A 15,500-nucleotide genomic window follows, 5' to 3' on the forward strand; every position below is an offset into this window, starting at 1 on the left:
GCAACAAATGAAGCCTCTGACTGAAAACTGGTGCTGTATAATCGTTCTGACATGCTAACAGTTCATATTCTGACATGATATTTCACAGTAACATGTCCTGGACAATGCCATCAGTTGTTGGCAATAACTGCTAATACACCCATTTGCTTCTGCTGCTACTCTTTAAATCTGACCATATGTTTGGAAAGCAAAGCGACAGAGTCAGGGATATGATCATTGACCATCTCTCTCTCTGTGTGCATGTATGCGTGTGTGTATATATACATATACTGTATATACAGTACAGACCAAAAGTTTGGACACACCTTTTAATTCAATGAGTTTCCTTTATTTTCATGACTATTGACATTGTAGATTCACACTGAAGGCATCAAAACTATGAATAACACATGTGGAAATATGCACTAAACAAAAAAGTGTAAAACAACTGAAAATAGCCCTTATATTCTAGTTTCTTCAAAGTAGCAACCTTTTGCTGTGATTACTGCTTTGTGCACTGCATTTTCTTGATGAGCTTCAAGAGGTAGTCACCTGAAATGGTTTTCGCTTCATAGGTGTGGCCTGTCAGGTTAATAAATGGGATTTCTTGCCTTATAAATAGTCATGAAAATAAAGAAAACCCATTGAATCAGAAGGTGTGTCCAAACTTTTGGTCTGTACTGTAGATCCTCACTCGGACACTGATATTTAAAAGTCAAAAACTAAATTCACTCAATTTAGCCTTCCTGCTGTCAGCTGAAAGTTTTGCTCTCATGCAATTGAAAATTACATTGGATAGCTTCAAACATGTCCATGCTTCCCCCAATCATATTATAATCCCCTCACTGATATTGTGTGTCTAAACTTTTGGTCTGTACTGTATATATATACATGTGTATATATATATATATATATATATATATACATGTGTATATATATATATATATATATATATATATGTATATATATATATATATATATATATATATATATATATATATATATATGTGTGTGTGTGTGTGTGTGTTAAGTTTTTATCAGCTGCTGAGAAAAATCATCAGCATATAAAATAAATATATCTGTCTGTTTGTAATTAATCTATTGGAATTTCTTTCTTCTTGAATTACTGAAATAAATTAACTTTTCAATGATATTCTAATTTACTGAGCTGCACTAATGTGTTCCTTCTGCTGGTTTGTTATGGGAAATTGTGTTAAATCCACAGTTTGTTTGTTTCCCACTTACAGAGCTCATAAATCTTCCCAAACTGGTGATGAAGTGGGAAAAGCCAAAGCTCTACTTGCTGCAAAGTAATATAATCAAGGCTTATAAGTAGAACAAAAACTATACGGGGAGAGAGGGGGAGGGGGCACTCTAAAGACTACAGGTCAAAGACAGATGAACTGGTATAACTGCTCAGAGTACATTAGATTTCCCGTGCCTTCTTCCATGCTGGTGGGTCTAGCGATGCTATAATATCTCACAGGGCTCCAGGCATTACATGGTATAGGAGAGTCACTGTTGAGGGCTTACAGAAATCATGGGATTAGAGGCGTGCGTCTCAGAGCTCCCTCTACAACAATTACTTAAAGCTGCTGCTCACCCGCAGCACTGAATAGCTCAGGGGGCTCTGGGCAGTCTCATGTCACTCTGTGATTAAGGTGCTCCTCTCCAATTTTACAGATATGTTCCACTAGACAGCATTAAAAAAATAAATAAGACCCAGTCAATGGAGACTTGGCACCTGTACATCAAGGGCTGCAGAGTGAGAGCTTCAACTAACCCAATTTTTCACATTAGGGAGAATTTTGACTCTGTTTCTGCTTAGGCACACACTCTGAACATGAGAGTTAGAGGGCACTGTGTCCTCCAGACATTGGGCAGGAAACCAATCAAACGCTGCACACTCAATTAGTCCAGGATCATACATCATCCCACCAACAGCTTCTTTCTGTCACACTACAACCCCATCTTCCATTTAACATCCCCAAAACCAATTATAAATAGATCAACAGAAATGACTAAAATGTCATTTAGTTTTGCCTGTTTGAGCTTTATTCTGACTGCAGCCATAAAGAAACTGAAGGTGCATGACATTATGTTGATGGATACATGAGTTCACCGTCATGCAATAATAGAATTGATTGTTCATCAATCTATTTATGCCTTTCATAAATTTTACATTCTCAAATTTCATTTACTTGAGACATCAAAGTAAACGCTTCCTGTTTAGGTCAGTTAGGATTTCTAATATTTTTTCAGCATTTGGAGAATTTTACTTCAACTTTTTCATTTTTTATTTGATTCATTTTTTATTTGTGCAATTAAAGCTTTAATGAAAAGTTAGGTGGCCTGAGGATATGTTGCAGTGCAAACTGAGCCCAGCAGGACCTCAAAACGCATCAGATCTGTGGCCAGCAGGATGAGCAAGATTAAATCGACTCGGATTAATACATGTAGCAGTTTATTTTCTAACAGCATTAGATGAAAAAACTATTTAAAAGTAATGCTGTTTACATTGTGCATTATTTCTATCCCAATATATTTTTTTAATTATACAGCATTAAGTGGAAACTGGCATGGTATTCAAAGCTGAGCTGCCTTAATTTACTAGCTCCTGGTATACAAAATGTTTGGTTTGCCAAGACTACATTATTTTTTCCCACATGAACTAATAATTAATCAATTAATTAATACAATACAATACACTATATTAGTATTAATGCTCTAATACTCACTGGTTGAAGAGAACTCTGGAGCGCACAATGAACTTGAAGATGTATTCCAGAGCCTTCATGGCCATCAGCAGCTGCTCTGTCAGCTTCTCAGCATTCTCCACATAGTTCTTCAGAACTTTGGTCAGTTTCCTGCAAGTATGATACATAGTAACTTAAAGATTACATGCAGTGGTGTAATTTTTTCACAAACAGATAAGCACTAAAAATAAAAAATAAAAACACCCGGGTAATAAGGCATGGATTTTCTGAGCAGGATCTCCAAAAACAGTTTTTAAATAGCACAGTTGAGAAAAATACCACAAATTTTGATTTGTGTGTAGTTGACAAAAGGAAAGGAAAAAAAATGGAGCTCATCAGCTGGCATTGGTAGACATTATGGGTAGCAATAAGTTAACAACGTTTCAGGAGAAATTTGTAAAATACAAATGGATGTAATTAAAGGAATTCTAATCACGAGTGCTACGCCTCATCTGAAAAATTGTGGAAGTTTGTTTTGGGTGAATTTATTCTAGATTAAATGAAGTTTTATAGCCAAAAAGGTGGCTGTGAGGTGCTGCTCTGTAGGTTACAAACTGTATCTAAAGTGAGATTGATTTTGCAGTGAAGTCTGACTGGGCAGACTGTTTCTGAAACAGAAAACACTTGTAGAAGAAGAAATAATCTTACGTGTAAGCCAGTGTAGCACTGAAATGCTTGCGAATGTAGGTTTCAAGAACAGGGTTAAAGTGCTGGAACTTTCTGTCTGCTATAAGTCCAATTATGAACACCTGTCGGGGAACAAAAGACACTCATTAAAATGTAAAACCATGAATCTCGTAATGAAGAGCACCAAACATTACCTGTCTTACTCAATATGTTGAAAGGGACGAGGAAATTACACAAGATTGGCTCAGAGCAGAAAGCTATTTTCTCTCAATTCCCTTGGCCGATGATAATCTAAAACCCCCAAATAACACAATTTATCCCCGCACACATAGTCAGAAAGAGAAAAACTCTCTTCTGAGATGGACCCCCAGCTGTTATAAAATGCCACACGAGATGGGATTCAGCACGATACTCGGTTATGTATTAAAAGGAAAATATACTGTATTTCACAGCAAACAAGGTGCAAGTAGTATGTGATCACTTCTTTCAGGGTTTTGTAAAAACTTCTGAATCGACTTGAAGAAAAATTTGACCCCTCTGATTCAAAACTATGTAGAAATTAATCAGAAATCCCAATTGTTTTAAAATGGATTTGAGACATTTGTAACAACTACAAAGCTAAAGCAGAACTAGACAACAACAGGCGAAACTTAATAAATGAATTATTGAAAAGTTGAACTTTTTCCAGATTTCACTTAAAAGCATTAGCGACATTGTATCGATTCATTAGAGTGACAAATTTTATGATTCTAGTTTAGCAAAAATTGATGAGGTCCCAGACCCTACAATCTGGGACCTCATCAATTTTAAATGAATTAAAAAAGAGAAGACAACCAAAACGGTTATTTACACCCCCTATTAAAAGGATAAGCCACAAAAGGCCATTGCTAAAGATGTTGGCTGGGCATAAAACTCTGCATCCAAGTGTATCAATGTAATGTTTAGTGGAAGGAAAACGTGACAATGGCAGCCTGTGTGTTTGATGCATTTGTGTTTTGCAGTGAATGTGTGGACTGAGAGTATCCCAAATTTTTTAACAGACTTTGCTTCACAATTCTCTCATAGATACAGTTATCCCTGTTCATACAACTTTTTCTAGCATATTTTTCCCTAAAATATATTTCACCATATTTTAAATGTATGACTGTATAAGTAAACGTGTTTCTTTTTTGAGTGTCTGCGTATGGTTGAAAACAAGTTATTTAATATACAACAGATCTTTTCGGAGATCAAAATGCATTACAAGCAGTGGAGGGATGTCCGCCAAAGGGCATTTGAGCACATTAAATGTTTCACAACATTTATTATTTGCATGTGGGCCACAAATGTATTCCAAGTGTTCATTTCCACTGACAGGATCTCTGTCATACATTATGTAGTTCTGCTTTTGTAGTCTGTGCTTACCAAGGCATCAAACACCAATGTATCAAAAGTGTCACTGTCAGAGTTTTCCATCATTATGTTGAAGAGAGCATCCAGAGTGTCTTGCAGAAACTAGAAAGAAAGAAATGCACAGGAGTTTAACAGACGGAAGCATTGAATGCAGATAATAACAAATTACTTCAACTAGTCAGCCTAATACAGTCTAATATCTAATCAGAAGACACAATTTTACTGTTACTTTAAATAGGTAAACTCATGTTAATTATTTACAATAGAATAACAAAGAAGTTCACAGAATCCTATTAAAGTGTCCGGTTATTGTAACCTTTCAGACATTTCGATAATGTGTGAAATGTTTAGTCAGAGTTAGGAAAAGAATCGACATGAACACCTGTACAACTACTAAGGGCAGTGGGTAAAAAAAAAAATCGAACATATTGCACAATAAGCATAGTTAGTTGAAAACTGACATAATAGGCAGCAAGTTATTGCAGAAAATTATAGAAATTTACAACAGCAAAAATTGTTACAGAAAAAATTACTATTTGTAATATTATATACAAATAGTATCTAATATTATATTATTAAAATTAGAATAGCTGTTGATGCTTGGCATTTTTGTGGCAAATATTTGTGTAAATAGTGTAAAAAAACATTTTAATTAAGGTTATGATCATCTCGAACTATTTCTGGGCTACAACACAGCAGCTGAGTTGCTAACACGCCTTTCCTATAAAGAAATCATTTAGTGGACAGACCCATAAACTGCAAGTATAAATAATAAGATCCATATTTAGAGACATTCCCATTTTTCTGTAGTAAATGCTTTTTACATATAAAATCCAATCAGTAGCCTGTTTTAGATATTACTGCGGTATAACTGTTAAATTAACGTCATATAACCTAAACCAGCACAGAGTTGTGGTTTTATTCCTCTGTTGTCTGTTGGAGAAAAACTTAAAGGGGGCACAAGAGTGAGCCTCTTTTTAAACTCAAGGCCCTTAGTCTATTGGCTCATAATATAGTGACAATATCCTGTGTTCTTCATCTGCAATTTGACTGGGTGGACCAGGGTCATAAAATCAACAAAAAAACGGTTTTAAACATTTATACAGAATAATGAGGAAATTATACAGTTAGCAGCTGAACTCTGTACACTCCATGCTCCCCATTAACGCCTCTTTACAGCCATGAAGACAAGCTGGTGTGGCTCAACTAGGAATGTAATAATTTTCCTGTCAGCAGAACCTTCAGAAACACAGACTATACATATCCTTTCTCTCTGCTTTCTCCATTATCTGAGTCATTTCTGAGAACAGTTGTAAAAAGTGACAGAAACACAACAATCACTGTATTGTGCTTGGTCTGTCACTGCTGGATGAATGAGGCTAATCATGTTGTCAGTGAGAAGCAAACGTAACAAGCAGAGCTAAGAGCTTAAACCAGCGTTTGGACATGTTTTTTAGCACCACAGTCCACATTTTTCCAAACTTACATAATCTGAGCTTATTTTTAAGACTACAAAATTACCCACAAATAAACAAATTCTCCAGTAATTTATTTGAAAGTACTTATGTCAAAGTCATGTTTAACATTCAGGCTTAATGATATGAAATTAGTCCATGAATACAACTTTCAAACAAGACAGACATTAAAATTTGGGAAATACTTAAATTCTGCCCTTTTTCTGACATTAGTCAGAAAAGTATATTACCCTTACTAATCTTAGGTTTAGTAAGGGTAATATTAGAAAAGCCATTCATTTAGAAACGCCCCTGATCTGTTATTTATGCACTGCATGCTTTCAACAATATGTCAATATACGTCAAGTGTTAAAAGGAAAACTGCACTTTTTAAAAAACTGCCAACTAAAGGTCATGAGACTATTTGAAAAGACTGAGTGCTAATAATAAAAACGCTTTATTTATCAACTGTTTTAAACAGGAAAGATAGTTGGGCTTCCACAGATACTCTCTGATCTGAAGGCATCCAAACAGCCCATCCTAAAGCATTAGGTACAACGTGATTTATTCATCTGCCCCATGTTGAGCACTTAAAATGGCATGACTGTGAATCTGACAGTGAGTCATCTTCCCTTTTATAAGCAGGGTTTGGTGCTATGTACTGCCTCCTCACTAGGAGACATAAAAAAATTGTACAAAGACAATCTGATCCCCCCGACAGGGAGAGAAAACTGAAGTGAAATTGCTGCCAAGAAGCTGTCACTTTCACGGCTACTAAAGATTGGTTTGTGACTGGATTGTTTATTTCGCTAGATGTCAGGATACTTAAGAAGTATAAAGCCCACAAGAAATACAAACCTTTTCCAAAATCAACAAAATATAAAACAAATGAAAGCATCTGATTTAGCTCTGACCTTCACGACTTCACCACCGTCCACCTTCATCAGCTGACAGAGGTTCTGTTGCAGGAGGCTGGTGTTCGAGCGCCACTTCAGCAGGCCAAGCAGGTCGACTGGAACAAGCAAATAGATAACATGTATGAGCAGAATCCATTGTTTTTATCCAACAACTCCTCCATGGGCTGCCACCTTATCGTGGTGGAGGGGTTTGAGTGTCCCAATGATTCTAGGAGCTATGCTGTCTGGGGCTTCATGCCCCTGGTAGGGTCACCCAAGGCAGACAGGTCCTAGGTGAGGGACCAGACAAAGAGCAGCCCGAAGACCCCTTATGATGGACAAGAACTTTGGACTTGGTGTTCCCTCGCCCGGACGCGGGTCACCGGGGCCCCACTCTGGAGCCAGGCCTGGAGGGGGGGCACGATGGCGAGCGTCTGGTGGCCGGGCTTTTACCCATGGAGCCCGGCCGGGCTCAGCCCGAAGAGGAAACATGGGCCCCCCCTCCCATGGGCCCACCACCCGTGGGAGGGGCCAAAGGGGTCGGGTGCAGTGTGGGATGGGTGGCAGCAGAGGGAGGGGACCCTGGCGGTCCGATCCTCGGTTGCAGAAACTGGCTCTTGGGACGTGGAATGTCACCTCTCTGGTGGGGAAGGAGCCGGAGCTAGTGCGTGAGGTCGAGAGGTTCCGGCTAGAAATAGTCGGTCTCACCTCGACGCACGGCTCTGGTTCTGGAACCAGTCTCCTTGAGAGGGGCTGGACATACTTCCACTCTGGAGTTGCCCAAGGTGAGAGGCGTCGGGCAGGAGTGGGCATACTTGTTGCTCCCCATCTCGGCGCCTGTACGTTGGGGTTTACCCCGGTGAACGAGAGGGTAGCATCCCTCCGCCTACGGGTGGGGGGACGGGTTCTGACTGTCGTTTGTGCTTACGGGCCGAACGACAGTTCAGATTACCCACCCTTTTTGGAGTCCTTAGAGGGGGTACTGGAGAGTGCTCCTCCTGGGGACTCCCTTGTTCTGCTGGGGGACTTCAACGCTCACGTGGGCAATGACAGTGAGACCTGGAGGGGCGTGGTTGGGAGGAACGGCCCGCCCGACCTGAACTCGAGCGGTGTTCTGTTGCTGGACTTCTGTGCTCGCCATGGATTGTCCATAACGAACACCATGTTCAAGCATAAGGGTGTCCATATGTGCACTTGGCACCAGGACACCCTAGGCCGCAGTTCGATGATCGACTTTGTCATCGTTTCATCGGATCTGCGGCCGTATGTCTTGGACACTCGGGTGAAGAGAGGTGCGGAGCTGTCCACTGACCACTACCTGGTGGTGAGTTGGCTCCGGTGGTGGGGGCGAAAGCCGGTCAGACCTGGCAGGCCCAAACGTGTTGTGAGGGTCTGCTGGGAACGTCTGGCGGAATCCCCTGTGAGACGGAGCTTTAACTCCCATCTCCGGCAAAACTTCGAACACGTCCCGGGGGAGGTGGGGGACATGGAGTCCGAGTGGACCGTGTTCCGTGCCTCCATCGTCGAGGCGGCCGATCGGAGCTGTGGCCGCAAGGTTGTCGGTGCCTGTCGCGGCGGCAACCCTCGAACCCGCTGGTGGACACCTTCGGTGAGGGATGCCGTCAGGCTGAAGAAGGAGTCCTATCGGGCCTTTTTGGCCTGTGGGACTCCGGAAGCAGCTGATGGGTACCGGCGGGCGAAGCGGCATGCGGCTCGGGCGGTTGCTGAGGCAAAAACTCGGGCGTGGGAGGAGTTTGGAGAGGCCATGGAGAAAGACTTCCATACGGCTTCGAGGCGATTCTGGTCCACCATCCGGCGTCTCAGGGGGGGGAAGCGGTGCAGCACCAACACTGTTTATAGTGGGGATGGTGTGCTGCTGACCTCTACTCGGGACGTTGTGGGCCGGTGGGCGGAGTACTTCGAAGACCTCCTCAAGCCCACCAACATGCCTTCCACTGAGGAAGCGGAGCCTGGGGACTCTGGGTTGGGCTCTCCAATCTCTGGGGACGAGGTCACCGAGGTGGTTAAAAAGCTCCTCGGTGGCAGGGCCCCGGGGGTGGATGAGATCCGCCCGGAGTTCCTTAAGGCTCTGGATGTTGTGGGGTTGTGTTGGTTGACGCGACTCTGCAATGTCGCATGGACATCGGGGGCAGTTCCCCTGGATTGGCAGACTGGGGTGGTGGTCCCCCTGTTCAAAAAGGGGGACCGGAGGGTGTGCTCCAATTATAGAGGGGTCACACTCTTAAGCCTCCCTGGCAAGGTCTATTCAGGGGTCCTGGAGAGGAGGGTCCGTCGGATAGTCGAACCTCGGATCCAGGAAGAGCAGTGTGGTTTTCGTCCTGGTCGTGGAACACTGGACCAGCTCTACACCCTCGGCAGGGTCCTGGAGGGTGCATGGGAGTTCGCCCAACCAGTCTACATGTGTTTTGTGGACTTGGAGAAGGCGTTCGACCATGTCCCTCGGGGAGCCCTGTGGGGGGTTCTCCGGGAGTATGGGGTACCGGGCCCTTTGATACGGGCTGTCAGGTCCCTGTATGACCGGTGTCAGAGTCTGGTCCGCATTGCCGGCAGTAAGTCGGGCTCGTTTCCGGTGAGAGTTGGACTCCGCCAGGGCTGCCCTTTGTCACCGATTCTGTTCATCACTTTCATGGACAGAATTTCTAGGCGCAGCCAAGGTGTTGAGGGGGTCCGATTTGGTGGCCTTAGGATCTCATCTCTGCTTTTCGCAGACGATGTGGTCCTTTTGGCTTCATCAGATCGTGATCTGCAGCTCTCGCTGGAGCGGTTCGCAGCCGAGTGTGAAGCGGCCGGGATGGGGATCAGTGCCTCCAAATCCGAGGCCATGGTCTTGAGCCGGAAAAGGGTAGAGTGCCTTCTCCGGGTCAGGGGGGGTGTCCTGCCCCAAGTGGAGGAGTTTAAGTATCTCGGGATCTTGTTCACGAATGGGGGAAGAAGGGAGCGGGAGATCGACAGGCGGATTGGCGCAGCGTCTGCTGTCAAGCGGGCGCTGTACCGGTCCGTTGTGGTGAAGAGAGAGCTGAGCCAAAAAGCGAAGCTCTCGATTTACCGGTCGATCTACGTTCCCACCCTCATCTATGGTCATGAGCTTTGGGTCATGACCGAAAGAACGAGATCGCGGATACAAGCGGCCGAAATGGGTTTTCTCCGTAGGGTGGCTGGGCTCTCCCTTAGAGATAGGGTGAGAAGCTCAGTCATCCGGGAGGGACTCAGAGTAGAGCCGCTGCTCCTTCACATCGAGAGGAGCCAGTTGAGGTGGCTCGGGCATCTGGTCAGGATGCCTCCTGGACGCCTCCCTGGTGAGGTGTTCCGGGCACGTCCCACCGGGAGGAGGCCCCGGGGAAGACCCAGGACACGCTGGAGGGACTATGTCTCTCGGCTGGCCTGGGAACGCCTCGGGATTCCCCCGGAGGAGCTAGAAGAAGTGGCTGGGGAGAGGGAAGTCTGGGCCTCCCTTCTGAAGCTGCTACCCCCGCGACCCGACCTCGGATAAGCGGAAGAAGATGGATGGATGGATGGATGGAACCAGTAACAAAACATGGGAAAAAAGTTATTTTTAAGGGTTGTCAAAGCTGAATAAATTAAAATGAATGAGTCTGGGATCCAAATGCAAATTTCACTAAATGCAATGTTTATCAATTTATCAGATTGCTTATTCTAAAAGGGGATAATTAAATATCAGAACAAATGAATAAGTCACAATCTGATTAATTACTTTCATTTGGTGGATGATCAAATTCAAGGCTTAGAAAATACATTTATATCAGCTCATTATGAAACTATTTATAACTGGACCAAGAGACACAATCTCATTGTATACAATATCATCTTGCAAGCTTAGAGAAGCCCTGCCAGCCACATTTTAGGAATATTTGTGCCTGGCAGGGTCACATATCAGCTCCAAAACAAAAAAAGCCTGCAAGAGCAGCATCTATAAACACAGCAAGTTATTGTTATGGTTACTATCTCAACTGACCACTTATAGGATCATTTATTTCATTAGATACAAGGTCAAATTGTTGAATATCTGCCACTAAGTGTGGATAGTTTTATTGGCCAAACTTAAAAGCAATCAGTGATAATTATACTTTACTGAGATAACAAAATACATTCACAAATATATTGTGTTTGTGAACAAACAGAGCTCAAATTCAAATATTAAACACATCATTCTCAATAAACAAATGTTAAATTTCTACATCTGTGAGCCACGTTAAAATGTTAGCATTTATGGGGGCCCTTGAAGGTCTGGGAGGACTTCAGCAGCTGCTTAGTTTGGTTATGCCTTGGGCCTGCTCTAAATGTAACCAGCATTGCATAGTGTTTTAAAATCCACTGGCTCATTACCTAACTGGGATTAGGTAATGATGTCCAAAGAACTATATTTATTTGAATTTGAATATGTGATTGTGTAGGATTGTGTATAAACAGTCCATCCTACCAGTATCTCTGGCACCATCATCCCTTGCAGCTCTGTTTCGGCTGGTTATTGGTAGAGTCAGTGAAGCATGGGAGCATAGAATGGATATCTACCATCTGTAAACCTGACAACCTATCATGCTTCAGTCACAATGGTCTGTCCAAGTGTCCAGGTATCATCCTCTCCAAAAAGACATGGATTTGGAAATCGATAGAATAGCTCCTTAGAGACGGGCACTGAACACGGTGAGGACAACTCATTGGCAGTTTAGGGCCTTGGGAAAAGTGCTGGCCAAACTGGCTAAATGTTAGGAAAATCGGTCTTGTTTTCAAAAAATGAAGGGGGAAAAAAAGGGAACACTGAGCATCTTCAACAAACACCATCTGTTTTGTAAAAGATGCTTCCACAGGACGCCACATTTAAAATATTAGACCAAACTGGCAGATGGAGGGTGGTGGGTTAATTAATTTCAGCAAAATCCGCTACAGTGTCACTGCACAACTTAAATGCAAATTACTTCCCATTAACTCATAATTAATGTTTATGAAACATCTTGCTTCACTGAACAATTTTTGTCATCCGCTGAACAAATGCCTGGATTAAACAGTGGTGTTCATTCATGAAAATCAATAACTCCTAAAAGAACTCCACAAAGATGTTAGAGAAAATTCACACAATTTAAACATGTATTTCCTCCCTTTTATTGAGCTTTGATGGGAACATTGCTTTTCAGTTAAAGTGAAAATGGTAGAAACTTTCACAGAACCATGTTCTCTCTAAGCGCTGCCACCATCAGTCCTCCTACATGAAGCCAACCATGCTGGAAATACCCAGGGACCAACCAGCAGCCACTTCACACCAGCTTCCTGCACGAAGAGACCGTCTGCATCAAACCAGCTTAATTAAAATGAGTATTTCATCTCTCCTGTGGGCCTCAGTGATGAAGTGTCATGTGTACTGTATAAAGCAAGCAGACTGTTGATAGGGACACTGAAGTACTCGTTTTTCCTCCCTTTGCACGAGTCAGGACAAACCTTTTGAGACCAACTATTTAGAAGTGAGGAGGGTATTAATTAGGTTAAAAAAAATGCTTCACAGTACAGCAAGGAAATTAAAATGCAGGGGGTATTTATCTAAAGCTCAAAGTAGAGTTAAATTATTTTTTTCTGTTTTGTGAATCGTTTCATCTATTAACTTCTAGTGTGTGAAAATAATTTTTTAAACTGATTTCTAAATTAAATGATCATTTCTGAAAAATTGCTCCTTGAATGTGAACTTTACCTTTAAATGTCTTTTTTTTCCTGGTCACTCCAAGCGACCTTGTATGTAGTTGTAGTAAAAGCAAAGTATTTGTCCACACAGGTACAGTAGTGCAATTAAATAAATGTATTGGTCAGTTTAGATTTTGGCTCAAAACTATTTAAACTATCTAAAAAAGTACTATTTTTGCATTTTTCATTTTCCAAATGTTTTATTTTGCATGGTTAATGCATGCTTTGTTCCCATGTAAAGTGTTTAAAAAGTCAACACTAGTGAAGATGGCGGAAAGATCAACAGAAAAGCAGCAAAATGTCCAAAACATGTCTGAAACATCCTGCAGCAAGAAGGACTATTTTCTAACTTACTGAATGTTTTAAACCATAATAATCCTACACTTTCATTTCACTAAATTCAAACCAAGCAAATTTGTTTACTTAATTACCCTTTTTTGGGTTTTTTTTTTTTTTACTTGGATATAAAAACTCTAAATTAAGTTATTTTATTATAAAATTTTGAATTTTAAATTTTAGATAGTTTTTAAACATTTTATTGGGAGTTCACTTTTATGAAGCTGAAATACATTAGACAACCATTTTGCTGGGCTTTTCACATCTATCTGTGCCAAGGCTGTCTGATCACATCCACCTACTGGTGCCCTGCAAAATCAACACCATGAAGAGGTGCAGAATAAAAGAAAGTGTCTACTCAAAAGAAGCACATTCAGATGTGCATGATGCTCCAGTGTTGAAACAGCAATTTGGCTTAATATTAATATTGTAAACCTTACATTTTTGTAAATATTTATCTATTCAATTTCATATTTTGTTTTTCGCAACTTCTCACAGATATTCCGATTCTGACATGCCGACTTGGATGATCTGAAACATATGTACCTCCATAAATTGCACGGGATTTTATTTAGTGGGGTTTTAGCATAAAGAAGGTTGAATGCAAACGCAAAACAAACCTTGTAGATTTTTATAAGTAAAGAAATTTGAAAACCAAGTATTATGTTCATTTATGTATTAGTTTTGAGTTATTCTAATTCATAAAATTTGGTCAAACCTGAAAAGGTTCAGGGGCTATGTGGGTGAATGTATTGTGCTAAAGCTTTCTTGCTCGACAAGTGCAATACAAAAAAACTGATTGACTGTCAGAACACAGCTTTAACCCCATTAACCATCTCGTAAGAAGAAGAAAAAGACAAGATTACCAACCTGAAATTGTTCTAATCAGAAGCTACATGTCAACATTACAGAAAACAAGTTAAAATAATAATTTTGCTCATCAGCCACATGTAATCAATGTGAGTTAGTCACTGCTTTTGTAGCTGAGACTGTTCACACCCTTACATCACCACCCCCTGAGCGGAGTAGTAGGGCACTCAGTCAACTGTATTTAAATGACAACTTATACCACAGACTAAACTTAACAAGTCTCGGCGGGGATATTACTGCAGCAGCATGGAACACCCCTTCCCCATCTTGCACATGATGTAAAGAAGCATTTTCACAACAAAATTTTTCCCTTGTGCCGGGGATCTAATCAAATTGCATTCTCTGGTCCGCAGTGGCCTTATTACCGGAACTTCATGAACCTCAGTTTAGCTTTCATCCCAAAGTTGCAGCCAAGCAACAATGACAAATGTGTTTTTTTCTTCCCCTTTCTTCTATTTCATTATATTGCCTATATGAGCCACAAGGTCAGTGAAGCTTCTTACATTATTCTGGATCCCAGCACAGATGGGATATCTGCCTGACAATGAAAATATATTTTTTTAAAGCACTGCTGACGATGATATCCATAAATACGGTTTATTACAGCGGCATCAAGGTTAATGCACATTTTTTCTGGGAAAATTTCTTCCTTTTTCCCGAAACGTTGGTATATGTTGTAGATTCCTCTTTGGTAAATCTTTATTTAAAACAGAGGAATGTCTGACTCAGTGTTTGGATGAACGGGAGAGTATAAGAAGAACATACAAGGTGAGCAAGTAAAAAAGACACTGAGGAGGGTTCTGTTTAAATGAGCTGAGAGGCACCTGACCGCTCAGACAGAGAAACAGCTCTTTACACCGTCTGCACTGAGACAACAATAGTGTTATGAACACACCCTGGAAATGCCAGAGCATCCAAGAGGGTTTATATTGATGCCTACAGGGATTTATAAACATGTCTGAAAGCTGGCGGGAACACAAGATGCCAGAATCCTTAATCCGTCAGCCAAAGGGCAGAGATGGGGATTTCCTTAGCTTAGTAAGTGTAGATTTTCTCAGAACCGTGGGACATTCGGGGGAGAGAAAAAAAAACACTGACAAACTGGCAGTAGTAAATAGAATAAATCCAAAGATTATTCAGCAAAAAATGGATTTAAAACAACTAGCTGAAACTGGACAATACCAGCTGAGGGAATTAAAGTAGGTCAAAGTGAGAGCAGGATGAGGGGGGAATCCCTGTTTTGAGTCCAAAAATGTATCTGAAAACATACTGTTTGTGCAGCCAAAACAAGTAAGTAGTAATAACTTAGTGAGAATTAGGAATTGAGCTGCCAAATCCTACATTCTAAAGGTATGGATCAAAATCTCCAAATTTTAATGAGTGAATCTAATTTAACTGAAGCAAAGTTCACCTGTCACGTAGAACATTCTTGATATTTGCTCATTTAAATCCTTTAGTTTAAGCCATTGATTACAGAGATG

The 15,500-nt window shown here is 41.4% G+C and overlaps 1 protein-coding gene across 4 annotated transcripts in view; it reads right to left on the reverse strand.

The window, feature by feature from the left end:
- Positions 1 to 15,500, reverse strand: part of dock1 (dedicator of cytokinesis 1) — a 220,416-nt gene that overhangs the window by 148,167 nt on the left and 56,749 nt on the right. For all 4 annotated transcript variants that reach the window (XM_023340653.1, XM_023340652.1, XM_023340651.1 and 1 more), the window contains exons 19-22: positions 7,123 to 7,220; positions 4,767 to 4,856; positions 3,384 to 3,484; positions 2,718 to 2,846 (exon numbers count right to left, since the gene is read on the reverse strand). In XM_023340653.1, coding sequence (XP_023196421.1) covers positions 2,718 to 2,846; positions 3,384 to 3,484; positions 4,767 to 4,856; positions 7,123 to 7,220 — 418 coding nt within the window. The remainder of the gene's footprint in view (positions 1 to 2,717; positions 2,847 to 3,383; positions 3,485 to 4,766; positions 4,857 to 7,122; positions 7,221 to 15,500) is intronic.

The sequence above is a fragment of the Xiphophorus maculatus genome, chromosome 10 (assembly GCF_002775205.1).
Source record: "Xiphophorus maculatus strain JP 163 A chromosome 10, X_maculatus-5.0-male, whole genome shotgun sequence".
Lineage (NCBI taxonomy): Eukaryota > Metazoa > Chordata > Actinopteri > Cyprinodontiformes > Poeciliidae > Xiphophorus > Xiphophorus maculatus.